At 39.1% G+C, this 21,055-nt stretch overlaps 1 protein-coding gene and 1 long non-coding RNA gene across 2 annotated transcripts in view; one reads left to right on the top strand and one right to left on the bottom strand.

Annotated features, from left to right (window-relative positions):
* Positions 1–1,108: 1,108 nt before the first annotated feature.
* Positions 1,109–18,385, bottom strand: LOC103478165 (uncharacterized). The gene is made up of 3 exons (XR_535747.2): positions 18,240–18,385; positions 9,489–9,558; positions 1,109–1,625 (listed from the first exon to the last, which is right to left on the bottom strand). It is a non-coding gene; the product is annotated as an uncharacterized LOC103478165 (long non-coding RNA).
* Positions 18,386–18,515: 130 nt separating this feature from the next.
* efna4 (ephrin A4) overlaps positions 18,516–21,055 on the top strand; it is a 28,453-nt gene continuing 25,913 nt past the window's right edge. The window contains exon 1 of the mRNA XM_008431767.2: positions 18,516–19,118. Within this exon, the coding sequence (XP_008429989.1) occupies positions 18,895–19,118 (224 nt within the window). The 5' untranslated portion in view covers positions 18,516–18,894. The remainder of the gene's footprint in view (positions 19,119–21,055) is intronic.

Here is a 21,055-nt window from a genome sequence, read left to right as displayed (position 1 = left end):
GTGCACTCTGAGTCACACGAAAGATGGACACACACGCTACCTAAACATAGATCCATTATGAATCAGCTACGGTGAACGACGAAGTGAGAAGACCGCCGTTATCGTTTGCAGATGTGCTCTAATGGCAGCCAACACAGCACAGCCAAACATTAATATTGTAAAATGTTTTTTTCCACGCTCTCATTCGACGGCTCCCTGTGAGAGTATTTACCGACTCCTCTTCTCCCGACCTGTGAACCAAGCCTCGGTCTGTTACTGCGGGGGTCACCAGCAGAGCAACGCCCCTCCCCGACCGTTTGAAGCTCCAAACTTGGGTCAGAGGTCGCAGCGCACTCACAGCTGGAGGCTGCTAACAAGCTACTGTCCACCCACCCGTCTAATCACGATGAACCCAGAACAAATACGGCCTGGAAATGTGGTGACCGCGCTCTGCCACGCAAAACAGGAGAAGATTTAAATGTGGACATTAAAGCAAGCTGTCCGCCCGTCGTAGCATTGTGGCGAGATGCAGCGACAATCATGAGGGTCAACTTTTTCTCGGCATGAAAGCAGCCACACGAGGTGTGCTTCTGTTTACTGATGTCTTCCAGTCTTTTGTGGATTTTGAATTTTTTTGTAGTGTTGAGGTCGGCCATTTTCTATACGTTGTCATAGATTTTTGGAATCCAGCTCTGAGGTCGTAAGGTAAAACATCTAAATAAATTGCATAGTCAAAGGTTTATTTTGGTAATTTATTCAGAAAGTCACATTTAATACACATATCTTTTTTAATAGATTTCAAATATTTATTCCCAATAATTGTGACGGTTTCAGTTTCCGTTTGATGAAAATTCAATGAAGTGTCTCCAGAAATCACAAATAGATTACATGAGACCAAGAAAAAGATTCTTAATATTGAAATCAGCCTCCTGAGAAGTCAGTTTATTTAATATGGGCTGAATACTCAGCTGGACACAGCGGACAAATATTGCCAAGTCAATATGCAAGATGCTGCCAGACTCCTTCCAAAAGAAGACTGCTGAATTTCAATCAGCAGGTTGTTTAAGGAACGAATAGATTATTCCTTATTTTTTATTCATTCTTTCCCTCAAAAAGATTTGATTATTTTCAGATAAACTTTAGTGGATAAATTTGTTGAAAATGTTTTCAAATCATTCATCCTGCTCCATCATGAAAACCTGCAATTTAAGCAGGGGCCGTGTCCCTTTTGGGAGGACATCGGCATATAGAGCTGGTTGAATTTGGCTGAGCAGCAGTGCTGCCTTCTTCACCCCTTTTCCACACATTCAGGAAGTTTCTGAAACTAAAGTCTTGTCAAAGGTTTATCCTAAATCCTCAAGCTTCATTTCTTTACCAAGCAAGCAATGGATGAAAGTTCTTCATAACACTTCAAAGGCGTTCGCCTTTATAATTCATGTCCGCCTCACAGGTCTTCGAGGTTGAAGCTCTCTGAGCCGTCACCTGGGCTGCTCTTGCACCAGCGTCCAGAAAAGGCCAGCACTGAGAGCGTCACCTGCCTGCTCTTCCTCTCGGTAACCTACATTGTGCTGGCCAACACAACAGCAGCATGCTAATTCACTGTGAAACCAGCATAGTGTGCCCCATCACTGCTCCTCCTGTAATCCCTGCAGGTGAGAAAGACAGAGAGAGACGGATTCCTGAGTATCTGACTGAGCAGCACACGGGATGAATAATTGATACGCGGGTTCTCCGTCCCAGTGAAATGTACTGGAGCCCAATCACTAACAGTCTCAGAGCCACCTGTGTTTCATACTACCGGACAATATAATGCACGACTCAATTAGTAGCAGCACACAATGCCAGCTATGCCCTGTGTTTATGAAACGGTGATGTGCGTGTTTGTGCGTGTGTGTATGTGTGGGCATTCTAAATACAGAGTTGAATTAAGTCCATTTGTCAAAGTAATTAATAATAGTAATTAATGTTGGGTGCCACCCCACGACTCGTTCGCAGCCTGAGGCCTGCAGACTCACATACTGAGAAGAAATAACAGACACACAGTAGCAATAAAAGTGCAAACTAACAGGCTGTTTAGTAAATTTAATACCAGAGGAATTTTTTTCATTTTGTGTCCATAGCAAAGAGAATTCATCTTCAGAAGCTGCAGAAACAAACAACGATGCAAACGTGACAGCAAGCTAATCTCTCCGAACCATCCCTCTTTGCTTTTCTATTATTCATCGTCTTGTTTTTATGCGCTAACCGTTGTCGACCACCAGCTCTCCCAGCAATGTGACGCTGTCAGTGCGCTTCAGGTCTGTTTGTAAGGGTCAGCAGTTGACCTCCGCCCGCCCCTCAACCCGCAGTCTCAACAAACAAACCAGAGGCAACTGGCGTATGCAGATCTGACCTTAAGATTTTAATTGCTCTGTCTTTGAAAACCCTGTCGACTGCAGGTGAAACAGGCATTAACATTTCATCAACACTGAACACAGTCATAAAGCAATCTTTAAAAAAGAAGCAGGTTGGAGGAAAGCAGAGTAAAGTAGTCAACATATATCTGTTACAGCCACAAATTTCATTGTATTTTATGGAGTTTCACTGTGATAAATCAACACAAATTACAGGAAATCTGTAAAATTGATCAAAATTGAAAGACGGGTTTAAAAAAATTTTATAAACGTTTGATACCCCTTTATAAAAGCTAAGATAAACAAACGCCTTCAAAAGTCACAGAAAATATTTCATTAATGTTATTTTTGCCTAACTTACAGCATCACAATTGGCCCAGATTTTTTTTTCTTTAAATCTTTTTTTTTTATTATTTTTATCACATTTAAAAGTAGGATGTGTTCCACTCTTTGAAATTCTTTTTACAAGTACAGTTCCATATTTACATTTAAAATTATATATGAAATTGAAAGAGCAAAGCACAACCGAAAACCTACTAACCATGGCTTGCACTTGAACCGACAGGCCAGGTAAAGACCCCTTTATTAATCCTGGTTCCCATGGTAACTTTGGGGGAGATGTCAAGAACGATTAACAGTAAGGCAATAGTAGTCATGTGCTCCATAAAGAGACACATATGGAAGACTGACAAGACAGGCATTGTTTAAAAAAAAAGCGAGAGGAAGTCAGTTTGCCACAAGTCATAAAATGTGATCAAACTTTTGTAGTTTACATGCAAGAAATGTCAGGGAAAAATTTTCCGGACATACCATCTCCATCATAAAACACAGAAATGACAGCAACAAGGAGAGAGCCTTTAAAACTGATGCCAACAGATGATCCTCATCTTATCTGGCGAAGGATCAGTCCTCTGCATAGAGGAGTGTGTAAAAGTGGAACTTTCTACCTACAAAGCTGAAATTCCACAGAATAACTTGCTTCAGCAAAAGATAGTTCTGCAAAGTAATGCCACAGGTGGGCTAAATACAAATATAAAACCACAACTTTGAGACTTATTTGTAAAAAAATAATGAAAATAATTTATTCTACCCCCCCCCCCATTTCTCTTCACAATTATTAAATGGGTGTGACCTTTCCACGCTCATTTATTAAACTGGACATAAAAAACACACTCAGACTTTCAGCATAGAAATAGGATCAAGATGCAAATATTAGACATGAGGGAAAGCTTGTTAAAAAATGGAACGGCATTCTGAGATCCAAAAAAACATATTTTTCACTTCATTTAATGAATGTTTTGGTTCAGTGGAGAAGAGATGCAAGAGGCAGAATGAGCATGGTTTTTATTGCCCCATTTCTCTTTGTGAGCATCATTATTACCCTGAACACAGTAACACTGAGCAACACAGGGAAGTGAATAATTAGTGTAGGTCTCTGTGTGTTTCTGGCAGAGTAATGACTGATGTCTCTCCTCACTGTAGGCCTTTCAAAATCATGGTGGTGAAGGAAGAAAGCCCCAGAGGATTATATTTTTTTTAAAAAAAGAAAACAGGAGGCACTTAGGAGGGTTTGAACCATTTAACAATTTAACCTCCCAATATCAGGCTCATGCTGCCTCCTCTGTTGAGCTGCTAAAAATCGAATTCTAATTTAGTTGGTCATTGTGGAGCGTTGTCCAAGCATGTTTTCAGTGGTGGTTCAGACTGTAATGACAAAAATCTACTTTAAAATAGATTTCAAACTGTTATAGGATTGGCCTAAAGCTAATTCTGCACAGAAAAAAAAAAAAAACTTTAATGACCTTGCATTTAAGAAATCAAAATCTTCAATTATAAAAGCAACTATCTGTTGACTTATGAGTTCAGCTGATACATCAAATAAAAAAAGGAACACACGTCTGTGAATTTTAGAGTTGTAAATTAATATAACAAAATGTGATATAGGCCAATTAATTCATTATATGAGTTAATTAGAAATATAAAAGCATGATTTAAAAGATATAAGGCGTATTGTAAATTATAACAAGTAAAAAAAATTTTTTTTTTATTAAAAAGTGAGACTCATTTCAACTGGATGCTAAATCCTACATTATTTTCTGATGGGGTAAAACCATAATATTTTAATCTGTGAAAATATGTGAATTACGCAGTATATTTTCTATGGCAGTCGATTGTTGGTATCTCATTAAAAACAGGAAGAAATGTGTCACTTCCTGATTGGACGTTTGGTCTAAACCCTACATGTGGCCCATGAGCCATTCGGGGCCCTCGTAATAATTCTGTGTGCTTTCAATTAAACAAGGAAGCTCGTCCACAATTAATGTACAATTTTTAAATATCTACTGTGTATATCTACTATTTCAAACATCTCAATACCTTCCTGAAATGTAAGAGAAAAAAAACAAGCTAAGTTTTTATTTCAACTGCATTTTTAGTTTTACAGTTTATTACTATGATAAATTATTGAAACAACTATCTGCTTTAACTCAATAGCAGACCTTTGCACAACGTTTACTCAAATAAAAAAAACTTAGCTGTTTTTTTTGTTTTTTTTTTAAGAAAACCTTTTCAAGGTTTTTTATATCAATTATGTGAAAATCTTTTAATGTTTTGGATCAGCAATAAGTTACAAATCTCTTGTCTATAAAAACATTGTTCATTTTAGTAAAATATTTCTCATTTAATTTTTTGTTATGCAAGTTCAAAATTGTTTTGGGGCTTTGAATAAAAGAAATGTAACTTTAGTAACTTAGGAGTCACTAAAGGACAATGTTGACCCATGCAAAAGGGTCAACATTGGTTGGGAAAACACCGGCTCATATGCTTAGAAACTGCAAGTCAATATCTCCTGCTTTAAGTCAGAAGAAATGGCAGCTCTTGCATGAGATCTTGGGTGAGATCTTCCTTCTGCTGCACCCAAACCAATTAAAGTGAAATCAAATGAGATCCTCTGGTGGGATAAAATACTGTGCTGGTAAAAAAAAAAAAAAAGACATAATATAGTCTCTCTAGTTGCTCAGGATCCACTTTCACCTCCATGAACAGAAACTCGTTCATGTCCAAACTGATGGATAAGTTACGTTTTATTTGGTGCTTGTGTGCCAACCAGGGGCGGAGCCATAGGGGGGACTGGGGGGCGGCTGCCCCCTGAACCGGGTCGGATGGGGGCCCGGGTCTGGAGGTGCCAGGGAGGGAGGAATGGTTTCAAGTCGCTTAAATGTCTGATTGTAGATGGAAAAAGTGCTCCCTCACCTGTTGACAAAGGTGTATTTAATGTTAAAGTCTACAGTATCAGTTTCGCCCCCCCCCATCCCTCCCCCTGCTCAACAGTTTCCAGCAGCTGATGTATGTAAGGGGCCCGGTGATTCGTTAGGGGCCCGGTAATTGGCCCGGCCCCCGGCCCGACGCCGACTTGTTCCGCTAGTGGTGCCAACCCTTCCTAAGGCTGCCCTGGGCAACTGCCCAAACTCCTACATGTCAGAAGAAGACGAAGAATTTATTAATAATTTCCTTATTTCAGGAATAGATGCACTATTTATGATCTCTCACAATATAACTGCTGAATATCTGCAATGAAGAAATGAGCCATGGGGTTTGAGAGAGTCACATTCTCCTGATTCAGACCTTCCCTTGAGACTTTTTTTAGATCAGATTTACTGAGGCATGCAACTTTTTTTTTTTTTTTTTTTACTTTTTTAGATTTTCTATCTAATTTGGGATAGAAAATCCAAACTAACGTTTGGTGTTTGTTCTGCCTAGCAGGGCTGGTTATTCTGGATCTGGTTTATGCAGTACACGTGGCAGCCTCCAGTGGATATTTCTCACTTTCACCCTAATTGGTCTATAAACCGCTGCACTCTTGATGCTCAGTCCTGCCATTTGCTGTGAATTTGTTTTTCACTTCATGGGGAAATTGATTTGTAGCGTGCGAGTGTGTGGAGAAAGTGTGAACTGTGTCGCTCAGTGAGACTTGAGAGGTTGGAGTGAAGATTTTTAACACATTACGCAGCACAGATATAAAATCTCAGACGTTCAAGTTAATTTAAGTGTTTATATCTGTGGCCTAGAGTTTTTTATTTTTATTTTGTGTCCCTCTGTCATGTAATTGTCTTCAAAGAAATAAAAATAATGATAATAAAGTAATAGAGAAAGGAGTTTAGGAAAACATGAAGCAAAAGATTGTGTGTGTAAGCAGGAATTGGTTGGAAACCTTTATTGTTCCTACAGGCTAAAACCTGTTATAAAATTCCTTTTTCTTCCATTCACTTATTGAAAATTGTATCATTTGTCTTTATCCCACCCAGGAGATTTTTATTTTAATGTATTCTACAACTCATTTAGACTGTGAGACATGATATCTAGAGATATAAAAATATTTTCTAATTCAGTGAACCTTTGTAATAAAGAAGGAAAATGACATAACATTCGTAGTGAACTGGACAGTAAAAGTGTCTCAGTTTGATAAAAATAAGAAAACAAATAAATAAAAATGACTACAATCATGCTTTTATAGTATATAACTTCATCAAAATAACAAAAATGAAATGAATAAATAAATAAACTAGCCATTAAATAATTATATTATTGGATGTTTCATGATTAAACTAGAAAATATTTAAAAAATAGTAATTGAAGTTATTTACATACATAATACAACATATTACTTCTAATAATTCTGTAAATAAGAAAAGACACATAATTTAATAAGAAGACATTGTATAATAAAGGTTGTCTTCACCTTATTCAGGCAAATCTCACACCATGAACACTCGATGTCCCACAGCATGTGTATGTTTAGAATAATTTCTATAACTCTTAATACTACAATAATAACCTGAGTAGATACAAAAGAAAGATTTTGAAACTGTCAAATAAAATTATGATTCTATTTATTTGAGGTTAAAGGTTATCTGACCCACCCTGACCGATTGTGTAAACTAACTGTCCTGTAAAGCTAAGAACTGATGCCAGCTCTGTTCTGGAGGAGTTTTAACCCACACATCTTTCTATCCCAGGGTTTTTTGAAGCATGAATGTTTAAAGTCAATCAGATTTGAGTCCAGACTTTGACTAAGCCGTTCCCAAATTTAGCAAACTTTTTATATGCTTCAGATCAGTGTGCTTGAGACGTTTCACTGCACTGTAATTCACACATAATAATTGTTGTATTTGTTTGGATTCGGTTTTGGAGTATTGATATAAAAAGCATTTTGTGGCTTTAGCCTGAACACATTCCCTACAAACTGCCTTAAAAAGACTCGTTCATAAGACGACTGATTCATATTGATGCTGCGTTTACCCTGACTGGCCGACCTGCCTGTGGATGAGGCGAGGCCAGCCGGGTGAAATGCTCTTTATTTACTCATCTGCTTTCACTCAGAGCTTCTCCTCTCCCTCAAAATCCTTCCTTCTTGACTTGTACATTACCAATTTTTCATTTCCCTCACTTCTCTCTCTGTCTCACTCCTTTTCTCTCCCTCCCTTGGATATTTAGTTTGATTTATTGCCTCTTGTTGGAAAGGTTGGCGTTTTAATAACTCAGCTCCTCCTCCTCACCCCAACAAAGAGGGAGAGAACATGGAGGAAGAAGAACTTTAGTAAGCACAAAATAAATGTGGGGACAGACAGCAAGTTTTTTTTCCCGCTTTCCTTTTCCTTTGCATCTTCTCGGCTCTCACATACGTTTTTTTTGGGGGGTTTTTTTCCCAGTCCTCCAGGCTCTCGCTCTGTTGGCTTCAATTCAGGATATAAAAGCTAAATAAGCAGCTGGACCGGGTGTCAGCTTGAGCTCCTCTCTGATCTGTGGGAGGAAATAAGGCATACTGTACAGAAAAGAGGATGGAAAAAAACTGACAATTGCATAAAAATTGATCATCAATTGAATGGACAAAACAAAAGAATATCAATGGGAAGAATGAACTTCAAATAATGGGGAAAATAGTCCAACGGAGAATTAAAGATGGCGAGAGACAAAGTCGAAGATTTCTAGCAGCAAACAGGACCTTTATTTAGATGGTAATTATTCACACTGGTCATTAGAGAACCGTATCACTTTCTCTCATTTACTGAAAGACAGCAAGGGAGTGGAGGCGAGGGGAGCATAAGAGGCTAATCATTAGACGATATCATTTTCACCCTCGCTCTGATGAGAGGGGATAAGCAGCACAGCAGACCGCCACAGTCCCCAGAATCCACATCTTAGAACAATAAGACAATAACTAGCGATTAATAATTCAAATCACAAGCCACCAGCCAGTGTAACAGGAGTTGGAGAAAAAAAAAATTTAAAAAGAGCTTTTTTGTTCTTTTTTTTCCATTTAGTCTGTTTCATTAATTCCCGATCAGAGATATGATGCAGTTTTTCTTGTCATAAACAGTTAAAAAAATACGCATAATAATAACATGCAAAAGCACTCATGTAAAGTTTATTTGTAATTGTAATATTTTCCCGTGGCAACATTTTCTGATCCAGAAGGTGTTTAACTTAAACATTTGGTCTTGTGCTAATCTAAAAGAGCCTATGTATTCTACAGCTGCAAATATTTAGCCGTATCTTGCACTGTATTGACATTTACACAGTCTGATGTTTCCACAATGAGCATCAAAAGGATTATTTCATGTCTATAGTCTGACGTACCTAATGACAACTACAGCAAGTCGGATTTTTTTTTCATTTGTCAACCTATTGTTTCCACAAGAGCATATAAGCCGTCTCTTGCAGATTAGGTGTATGGATTAAAACATGTGGATATATAGTCTTGTACACTTCAAACAAGATATTATCATCGCTTCACCTTCTGCTTTCAAAGATTGAGAGGATAATTTTTAAAAATGGCCTCCGATCATGTACGCCAGCATATTCAGCTGCTCCATCAACTCTTCCCATGAACATAGAGCTAAAGTAGTCTTATTCTATATTGACTTGTTTTTTGTGCTTTTAGGTTGTCATGCGCTTGACTATTTTTAAGAGGCTTTTTTTGTTGTTGTTGGTGGTGGAGAATAGATAGAATGGAAAGATTGGGTTGTCATTGACTGATAATGTATTACCAATCCAGGTGTTGCTGTATTACCGATTACTTGCTGAATGTGAACCACAGAAAGCAGCACAAAACATCACCTGCAGCAGCAGAAGATCGTGCTACACTGGAGAGGAGGATGGACGGATGATCTCAGCCCATGATTCGGATCTGTAACGCACAAAAAACCAAAAACTTTAATCAGCAATAAATCACTGATATTGCATTAAAAATGCATTTTTCATCTTTAGTCTCTAACTTTAAGTGGTTCTCCCTGTTTTAATGTTTCCCCAGGGAACAATTATCTTGCTTTTAGTTCCTACCACAAAAGCACATCTGCCAAATCCCCCATCAGGTCACTGCCCACAAGAACACACTCATACGTACATTAGACTGGAAAGCATCTCTTTTGTTGTCTTAATAAAGGAGGAACAACAAACCACGATAGTATGAAATGAGTGGGCATCTGTGGGCCAATATCGATTTTAAAAAGTAGATATTTTTAAAAAATGGCATTAAAGCCAATTGCCGTTATTTTAGCTTACAATTTTAAAACAAATAAAATCATGTTACGGTATGCAGTGAATTTTATTGCACCTAAATTATGCTCAAAATTAACATTAAAACAGTCGGTAAAACAATTTATTTCACTGGAAATAAACAAACCATCTTTTTTGGCAAAGAGAAAGTGTGTTTGTTTTCAGATACCAGAGCAGAAACGGCGTGTTGGCAGCAAACAGAACAAGACATAACCTTCACAGTTTGTTTTTTTTTCCCCTTCTTATTTGGCAGAGTATCACACTGAGTGCGCACAAACTGCCACCGCGCTGTTCATCTCAAAGTTAATTTCTCTGCAGAGGGTGGAGAGCAGGAGCTTGGAGAGATGCTGCATCGTTTGGGACGAGGAAGGACGGCACAGGATGGACCATGGAGGGGTGAGGTGAAAATGATGCTAGCATGGAGATGAATGGGAGAGGTGCATTTAGTGAGCGGGCTAATGGCGTCCATAGAAGAACAGATGGCTGTGCAGGCTTTGTGTCTTGCTTCCAGTTGACTCTATTAACAGTTCCTGAATCCAGGACAAAAAGGAGGCTAAGACATGTGGGTAAGGAGGCAGGTGACAGATGTGAAGTGAAGGCACTGAGAATAAGAACAGGATGAAAAGGGAAACGGTTGGTTATTAAGAGTAAAAATGTTCTGCAGGTATGACCTTTTGACAGAAGGGACTTTGACATTTTCAGCAGTAAAAAAAAATCTGTGTAAAGATATCATACAAAACTCAAATTTGCAGGCAAAAGTGTCAGTGATGACCTACGGAAATGCTGTCAGCTTTGAAAAACATACATGAAGTATTAGATCTGGATACATGCTATTAAAAATGTACCTGCATTTTCATAAGAAAAAAAAGGAAAAAAAAGCTAAATAGACAAATACATCATTTTTGAAAACATGTAAATGATTTAAAACATTTGTTCCTTTTAACCATGTCAAATGTTCTGTCATGGTATGTTTTACAAACGGCACAGAACATTTGCCAGGTAGATTTAACAGCGGTAATGCATTGCTTCACTTGTATTTTTTTCCCTTTGTTACCTGTATTCCCACCCAAAATTGCAAGAGCTCTAAAGTTAACAGGGTCTGAAGTTAAAAATAAATTTTATAAGACGTCAGACCATTGTCAGATCAGATTAAACATTTGTTAAATTACATTTAACATATTTTATGAAAAAATACCAGTATCCTGCCCATCGCAGTCACATCTATCACATTCACTGGTTGGGAGAGGACAATAATCAATTTAAAACAGGAAGCAAACAGCACACAGATAGTTTATAAAAGAGAAGAAAATGAACCTTGGCTGGTTTCAAATATCACAACATATCAAAGCCCCACACAGAATGACTCAAAATAACAAAAACATAAAAGTTTTGAAGTGGTCTAGTCAGACGTAAATTCATGGCATAACCTTAAACAAGCTGCTCAACCTCTCCTGCAGAAAAGAGTGGCTCAAACTTCCTCCAAATGTTTTTAACATGCATTGGAAACTTGTGAATGTTTGTACTGTTATAATATGAGCTTCAGATGGAGAAAAAGAGTTGTTGTTTTTTCCCGTGACTCTGCCCTGCTTGAAGGTAATTCCCTTTTGAGATTGTTGCTGATAACTGAAGGGTTGGCCAAAACTCTGTTAACTCTAAAGTTAGACAGAACATATAGACAAAAAAAAATCTATATTTTTCTACATGGACGGTTCCTACACACATTGCATTTATTCCAAACTCAAATCTACAGAGCCCTTAGTACTTTTTGTCTATTCTAAATGGATGGATCTTGTGGACAGAAGGTTACGGACAAAAGCCTGGAAGCACAGAAAACCCTGAACTCACTTTGGTCCACATGAAACGTCCATAAAAGTAAGATTCTTGGTTTTGAAATGGATTTGCTGTCTGTGTAAAACAGGGTTGGAGTTCGGATCTGTAGGTTCACAATCAGAGTTGGAATAAATAGAAACACAAAGACACTGATTGGACAGCACTGATGAGAAGACAAGAGAGCAACAACTGCTCACATCTCAGAGTGCTGTATTCAGTGGGGGCCACTTATAAAGTCAATAGTAATGGATAGCACATCCCGAATCAGTACAATACGAGACCTTGCCTCTTTATCTGCTTACATGTTGTACCGGCAGTAACAATGGGCAAAACGGCTGCATTGAAAATCTATCCAGCACACTCACTTCTCATCTTTTCTTTACAAATAGCAACTATTAGTCACCAAAGAATTCGCCGAAGATGCTCTCCAGACAACAAAAAGACGAAATGGCCATCAATACGCGAGAGTGCAAGAAAAAAGTAAACAAGGAGAAAAGCAGGTTGGGATGAGGACAAAGCAGAGAGGCTGGGGGGGGGAGTGGGTGATGGGGCCTTTAGAGGAACTAAGAAAGTGTGGTAAAAACCATTTAATAAACACGTCTCTATAGTAACCAAGATGTAATTTGCTTGGTGGGAAAAAGAGAACGACAGAGACTGAGGGTGAGTGATGGAGAGAGGGGAATAGAAAAGCATTTACCATCACGGCTTGAGTCCAGAGCTGTAATTATGGAACTGAGAAGCAGCGGCAGAAAGGGGAGGAAAAGAGTGGAGGTACACACAGCAAAAATATAAGAGCAACACACAATGTGCCATTAACAAAAGGAGAAAAAAAAAAAGGTGAGAAGGGAAAAAACACACACAGGCAAAGTGGCGACCCCATAAAATTGGCCCCGGTGCAAGTAAGTGGCGTGGGTGTGCAGAATAAAGGCAAGGAAAAAAAAAAAATACAGTTCAGCAGAGAACAAAATAGCAAAGACAAAGACAAAAAGGACTTTTGTAAGTGTATGTCTCACTAAATATGTGATCATTTGTTCAGAGAAAGAAAAGTTAAAAGTATAGTCTGATTGCTAAACCAAAACGAAAAATTTGATAAATAAGACGGGCAGAATGCAAATAAAATGACGGGACAATAATCTGTTGTAAAGTATTTAAGAAGTAGATGTGAAGCTAAATGTTCATAAAGGCAAATGCTGACTGTAATCTTCAAGTTCCCTAAAGGCCTGACAACAGCAGCTGTTGTACAATTAAGACCAATAATAAAAACAAGTTTAGGTTGCTTTGCAATGTTTAAAGAAAATCTAAACTTTCAGAGTAGGAAACTTTGTTGTATTTGAATGCAGCCAAAAGTTTCACTCCAAGTTGCACAAAAAAAAAGTAGGATGATGCTTCTGTGTTCCTGATCGGTCCGGGGACAAGACTGATCAAAACTGTAGACAAGACTGACGCAAGACCCAGATGTGGATGAAATATGCAGACATATGTTTATTCCAGATTGAATCTAATGATGCAGAAACAGAGAACGAAGCCAACTCCTATGCGTCCCTTAATGTCTGTCAAGGTTTCAGTAATAAGAACAGGACACTACTGAGTTTCTGTTTAGAGATGCAGCAACGGGAGGAAGAGAGACAGTAAGTAGAACGAGTCTGGCTGAACAGACAATGAGAGTGATATGCTGGCAAACAGACGTCTTTTCTGCAACCCTAAAAAAAATGTCAAAGTAACGCCTCTCAGATGGACCTTCACTTTGTCGAGCATATTTTAGAAAGAACTCATTCAAATATGAAATGTCCTTTAAAACAGCAGCAGACACAGCAAAGTACAAGGACAAAGCTTTAGATAAGTACAAAATCAAAAATAGCAGTCGTCCTGGAGTCTTTCACAGTGCTGTCATATTGGCTGTGCTCACACCTAACCATGCATTTCACGGGTTAAGTGATAAACTGCTGAACTGAACACAGGACATTAGAAAGTGTCTAGATATACATCTAGTGATAAAAATAATAATAATAGTTTTCTGCTCTCAATATGTGCATAATCTCAGTTGTTGTTAAGCAGTGGGGTCAGGCACATGTTCATGCATGATAAGTTGGAAATAGAAAGTGTGAGGAATCAAGAGAAGATGTACCTGGCTGCAGCCTAGGGGCTTTTTGGGACTCTCTAAGAGCTGCACCAAGGTATCGGCATTGTATCCAAAGTTGGATCTCTGTAGTTTCCCTTTTGTAAAAATTCACAGGAATCCCCCCCCCCCCTCTAATTTGAAAGCCCGACTTGAAAAATCAAAGGTTTCTGCGACAAAGTGGTTCAGTTTGTGTTTACCACTTGTCCCTTAATCTTATTTCTGATTTATTTATTCTTTCTATATTTGTTCTTAGTGCTTTAATTTAAACGTTGCAGTTGCCTCTTTGCTATATTTGCTGTATCATTTCGGATTTGTTTGTGGCAGCATTACGTTGCAGGTTACATCTATGTATATGTGTTAGCTAAAGCTAACACTTCTGTACCACTGGATCAATAAGAATGCTTTTTTTGTTCAAGGTACATTTCTGGTACATTATTTGTTTTTCTTTTTTACTCACCATTATCTGTTTTCAGATGCTACAGCCTGAGCAGGGGTGAGATGGGTGTTAGAGTGTAAAAAATGCAAAATAATAAAATTCACCAGAAGAACCTGGAACTGGTGGCTGATGGTGATTTTTTTTTTGTTCATCTGTTTTGACCATTTTTACTACACTACTTCACAGTTTCTTACCAAGGCTGATTTAAAAAACCAACATGGCTGAAAAGTGCCTCATGGCTTATGACTGTGTTGTTTTTCATCTAACAGTTTATCTGTAAATATAACATTTGTGTACTTTGTACTATATAACATCATGCTTGAACCTAATTTTAATGCAGACAGTATATTTTATATGGGAAATATGTGCTCCCTGATTTTTTTAAATAAAAAAAAATAACTTTTCTGAAGCTCCTCCTTAACTTTTAACCCCAAGCTGATTGTCACTGAGTCTGCCTCTGCTATTTGACAAATACATATGACAGGACAAATATCTGACAGGACTTTTGCTGATATAATTGGTTATCATTCATACAAGTCAGTTGGTGTTTTGGGACAGACCTGGACTTTAAGCATAGTCAACACCACAAGCAGCAGCTCCTCCTTACTGTCACCACGTGTTCGCTCACATTGCTGCAAAGGAGATGAATTGATAACTATATCACAGTTGACATTATATGATGGATTGAACTCAACTGTATAGCGTTGCAATTTAAATTGAATTGGACTATTCGATTTGAATGTTTAAACATTTACAAACAAATAGAGCTGTGATAAACAAGGGTGGATGCAAACCCATATTTATATCTTACTGCTGCTATTCAGTGGTGAGATATTAATGATAATCTTCCAATTCTCCATAGCCATTTATTCTGGTGCTGTGGTGCAGTTTTGCAAGAGCTTGACTCAGCTCTGTAGCTCCAGTAAAAGGAACTGTTAATGTGCAAACCGAGATATTTTGGAGATATTTCACTTCCAACATAGCTGCACATGAGAGACAAGTTAGGGTCTGATCGCTTTTCCAACTTCAACCACATAGAAATATAGCAAATACCAGGCCTTCTTGTCCAGCATCAGTGTCTGGCCTCACTAAAGTGTTGTGGAAAAAAAAAAGAGGAAAAAATAAATAAAATCTTGCTAACATAACGGTAGGCCTTGTACTTGGTGACATGTAGATAATTCACAATGAATTCAGACTTGCGAACCAAATTCTTGTTTTCAAAACTCGTTGAAGTTGTACATTTCATGATAACTTCGCTGTTGGAAAATGTTGAAACACATCATAGCTTGATTAAAATGAACACCAGATTCATGCCTGTGATGGGTGTGCAAAAATGTCTGACCAGAGCTGTGGGAATACTAGCGAGTGTTGCTGAGATAAACTCTTTCAAGGGACCATCGGGTGGAAAAAACACATCTGACCAGCACTGAGAAGATCAATGAAAGTAAAGATTGGGACGGATGATGGATCAAGACTGAGAAAAGATGTTTTGGACAGACTGCTGATAATGATGAATAGACATACAGAAGATGGGGGACATATTAAAGAGAAAACAGAGGCAGCAAATATTTCAGAGAGACAAATTAATGATTTCAAATTACTGCTAAGATATTCTCCTTTCTTTGTTGAGCTAAAACAATATTTCAATGTGCAAAATTTATCAGCTTTGCTCCCACTTTTGTGCATCATGACTACATATCAGTTGCCATTCCCTTGAGGTAAATGAAAGCCTTTTTCTCTCCAATTTAATCTGAGTCGAGAGGGAAATCGGGTCAATTTATAAGGAGTTAGCTGCAGGGTTACGGAATAGTTTAACTGCTATTCTCTCAAGACAGTCCCAAATTGAGGTTTAAAAGGGTTTTTTTTTTCTGAGAGGGAGAAATGAGTTAAACAAAAAAGATTTTTTTGTCACTTTGTAAGGAAGGGTCTAGTCTTATGGATCTATCAAAATGATTGAAAAAGAGAACCCCGCAGAGGGAGAGAGCCCACCACAGTCCATTCCATGTTTGCAAAGGGAGCGCCAACTCACCAGGGGCAAATTAGCCACACAGGAGCACTGAGGCATCATGGGAAATTAATGATCAGGACCTCCAGGAAGTAAGCTAATGAGTCCTTGTCCCGCGCGCACAAACACGGCGAGCCACACACTCACGTAATGAAAGACAGGGGAACCGAGATAAGGAGGAGGTCCTGTGGTGAGGAAGACGACTAATGCGCAGCCGCAGCTGCTAATAACTCAAAGCCTTTGATGGGTGATAGCGGCAGAGAAATGTCGGGGTTAGTGATCTCACAGATGCACATATGTTAGGAAATCAGGTAATTACAGAAGGCCACCAGTGGCTTCCACCCATGGAGGTATAGTGATTACAGCGGCTGCATCCTCCCTTGGGGTGACTAACAGAATTATTAAAAGAGCAGAACACACACAAGCCGAATCATCTGCTTAAATGTCACTCTTGAAACAAAATCAGTCATTAGAGAACTGTACTTTGCTTTCGTCTTCGTTCAAAGAAGTGATGCCTTTTCAATGTATGCAAGGAGTTGCAAGACTAAAACGTATACCTTAGGGTTTTTTTAATGCCTTATAGGCACTAGTCTATAACCTCTTTTAAGGGGCACCTGCTCTTTCTACTGCATCACTCAATACCCCACATATACCTTGTTAATCTCAGAAGAGCTGCTCATGGAGAGTCTATAGGTTCTGAGGTTCAAACCGTATTTTTCAGGTCTGTCATATTTGGCACTTCTGGAAGTGGGTACACCATAAAAGTTGTCATTAGTTGACGTGTACTCTATTCACTTTGTAGACAAAAGATACCCAAATAGACAACTTAAGAAGACAAAATAACACATTTGTGTCATTATCTGAAATATATTCGGACTAAACTTTTAATGGATCAGCAGATTTATCTTTTAAACTGCATGACTTTGGTTAGCCATTTTGGGTACCTTTCTAAAAGCTCCTCTAAATAGTTTGCTTGAATTCAGTCCCAATCCCACAGAACAAGTGTAACTGAGCCACCTTTTCAGCTGTGCCCACAAGGACATTATTTTATTGTGTATAATGGTGCTTCTCTAAAAGCTTCAGCCAGCATTTTCACAAGCTCTTTGCTTCTGTTCTGAGGTCAATTCACACATAATGCTTCGAAATACATCACCTGGAACACATAACCCGTCTTCTTCTTGAATGTCATGACGGCTGGGCTTTTTCATACTGTTTATATACATAATGGTGAAGATGAACTGGGTATCTTCTGGTATCTGGAAATTGCACCCATTGATGAACCAGACATGTGGAGGTTCACTGTTCTCTTCTTGATGTCTTTGCAGATTGTGTTTTAACTTCACATTATCAAGGAAGAAGTGTCTGTTGTGAATTAACCTGAGTACTTTCTCAAACTCTATGAAGGCATTGTAGTCCTACATTGGATAAAGGCATTGTATGCACATTTCTGACAGAGAAGAATGGAAGCAATAACAAGGATCGCTGTGATTTATTTATTTATTTATTTCAGATTTCAAGGTTAGTGTTGTAGAGGTAAAACTCTGCTTTCATTTGTACAGCTCTTCTGTAGGAATCACGCAGCTTCTGCACCAACATCTCACTCTGCACACCCACATTTACATAAAAAATGTGTAAAAAGAAATGAAAAAGAAAAAAATGTAAATCATACAAGAAAAAATGCCAAAATATAACACATATTGCAAGAAGTGTATGCATCATAAATGTTAGACAAGTGGACCACAAAGCTGATATCCAACATACCTATACAGCACATATTTAAAAAACTAATGTTGAGTTGAACTGTGTACAATTAAGTCAAAAAGACACTGGGGGGGCGGGGCGTGGATGAAGTAAAAGGAAAATATATTGCATTCTATGTATGAAATATCAAAAATAAGTGCCACAAAATGTAGTAAAGTCTACCTGAAAGACAGCCTCTGAGGTTTCTTAGGGGACATTTTCTCCTGGTTCTGCCCAGGACCCGGTTTCCCACACTCCGTCTCTGGTCACTTCAGGTAAAAAAAAAAGGAAAACCAGAGAGTCGTTCTGAGTTTTCCTGTAATGGCGAAACTGTCGCAGGCGGTACCCCCACACCAGTGGGCGCACCTCTCAAGGATTTAACTGTTGCACTCTGGTGCCACATATAACCACACCCTTGTGGACCGATTGGCTCGAAGTTTGCCCGGCACCGCCCTGAGCTCGGTGCATCCGCCCTCTCTACTCTGTGCAGCCTGTTGCTGCCAAACCAGTTGGCAGGCTATGTGATTTAAATGATTAGAAAGCCTTTTTGAACTCAGGTGACATCTTCGTTTAGAGAGACTTCTGCCTTAAACTACAATTCTGGATTTGAGTAAATTCTCAGGGAGCGCACTTTTGGGGGTGGGGTGGGGGGGAGGCGTCGCACCTTCTTCAACCTCTGTGGTTGTGATTTTTGTTTTGATTTTTTTTTTTCTTTTTCTTTTTTTTTTTTTTTTCCTGCGCGATTTGAATGAGTTCTTCCTGGTACACCATGCCGTTCTGGAGCAGGAGCCGGTCTAGCGAAAGTGCGGCACCGTGTGCATGAGTTGCCGAAACTTAAATGTGCAACAAGAACAGCCAGCTGATCACCGCGCCTCTTCTGGTCAGGTCTCCCAACCTGACTCCCTCCCTTCTCAATCGGCTGCAGAACAACCTCTCCAGGATGGTCTGCCTGCGCGCACCGGGAGCTGCGGGCGCCCTTAAAGCAACAGTTTTCCTCCTCAACATCATCTCCGCTGTGGTGGCGAAGAGACACGTGGTTTACTGGAACTCTACGAACACAAGGTGAGAACACCTCCTTGCTTGGACAGTCGGGGATGCTGCCCCTCAGGACAGAAACGAGCAGCAGCAGATCGGGTTAGAGCTGAGACTTGTCAGGCTGATTCAGTCTTCGGGCCCCTGTGCGTAAAACAAACAGAGCCGGCCTGAACTCGTCCTGCCACGCTGTTGCTCAACAACCTGAGCTCCTTGAGCATGACTCAGAGCTGAGTTTGTTTTCAAGAATTTCAGCTATGCGAGCAGATCGCGTGTTTGTGCGCTTAATTAAAGACTGGCGTGGAGCAGGAATGGTTGCTCCAAGTCTTCAGGCTGTGAGGCTGCTGGAGTAAAAATAACAAGAAAAAACGACTAAAGTTGATACAGTGGGGAAAACTGGGTTCGCCTAAGACCCAGTTATCTGCTCACACCTTCTCCAGGCAGCCCTCTTATCTTCCTCATAATAACCATTCTGCAGTTACTTATTATTTCTGTTTAAACAGAGTCTGAAATATGGGTTTCTGTTGAAATGTTTGTTGTCATTAATGACACTTATGACGTTCTCATGGCTTAGGTGTTCATTATGGTCTTATGTGCTTTTGTGCATCGGTTTGGTGATGAGAAGATATGTAATGGGTTGATTGGGGCCATTAGGGTTGGCAGAGTGAGGCTTATCCAGGTGTTCCAGGGTGGTCTAATTGGGCGTTTGAGGTGTGAAGCTTGCAGAGACTCAAAAACACGCCAACTATTGTCTTACAGGCTTGTTCAGAGACTCGCTCTACATGGAGGCGCTTTACAATGAAAACGAAAGTAACGTTTTACGCAAATAAATTGCACACAAAGTAATATGTCCCATACATTTATTTCAGTTGGATGAACTCAGCTTTTGCAGAAGGACACTTACACTTTCTGCAAGAGAGAAAATGTCCAGCAAAAGAAGATGGCAGTTCAGAAGGCCGTATATGAGCATATGGAGCACAAAAGGTGCCCAAAGCAATAGGTTTGGCTTCTTATGCCTGTCTAAGATTTGAGCTATGGGAACCATATGGATTATGGCTACAATTAAAACAAAAAACGGTTAGCAAGTTAATAAACTTTTATGGCTAGCATAATTGTGAGAGAGACTGGTTTTACAGTTGTCAAACAGATAGTTGTTTTTCCACAAGAAGGCTAAGCTAAATAAGGCCAATGTTAAAGAGTCTTGCTTTTTGGAGAGATGCATAGAAGCACACTATCCAAAAGTTTAGTGAAAGGAAAAACTGTGGTGGGAAAAGGCATCAAGCAGCCTTGAGAGTACTATGGAGCAAAGCTCATAGAAGAGTTTGGGGGAGATTCACAGGGTGTGAGCTGGAGCTGGAGTCAGCCCAGACTGCAGAGACCAGTCTAGACTCCATATACTTTAACATTAATAAATATATTCCTTGTAGAATAAAGGGATGTGTTTTAGCCTCTATTTAGTCAGCTGACTGGCAATGAGGCGCACCTAAGAGTTGGGGTTACGCTATGTTGTTCTTAGCAGCAGCTCAATAAAAAATGGGCTACTCCTGCATTTTTTCTGGCCTCTGATTAAAAAAGACTTTAAACCAGGAATGGTATGACAGTCTCTCTTGAGATCAGTGAAACTGGTTAGGGACTGGTCATTGTCGGGGAGTAAAGATTGCAAAACAATTGGCCCCTGTAACTTGAGAGATACTCGCAGAAAGCAGCAGAGCTACGTATGCAGATTTCCTTTTCATATTTGTAGTGAAATGTTCATTAAATGCACAAGACAGGAATATAAATGACAATGTTTTCTGTGGCTGCAGTAAATCAGAATTTCTCAAATGTTTTACTGTACAAGATTATGGCTATAATGTTAATGTTAGTGATGCACTGATCGGCATTTTCCTGGCCTACGTGGATTTCTGTTTTTCTTTTTAAATTTGGACTGCCAATTTTTGTTTATAGAAATAAGTAATCTTTCCTCA

This window comes from Poecilia reticulata, linkage group LG16, assembly GCF_000633615.1.
Source record: "Poecilia reticulata strain Guanapo linkage group LG16, Guppy_female_1.0+MT, whole genome shotgun sequence".
Taxonomy (NCBI): domain Eukaryota; kingdom Metazoa; phylum Chordata; class Actinopteri; order Cyprinodontiformes; family Poeciliidae; genus Poecilia; species Poecilia reticulata.
Note: the sequence above shows the minus strand (reverse complement) of the source record. Positions and strands in the feature narration are given on the sequence as shown.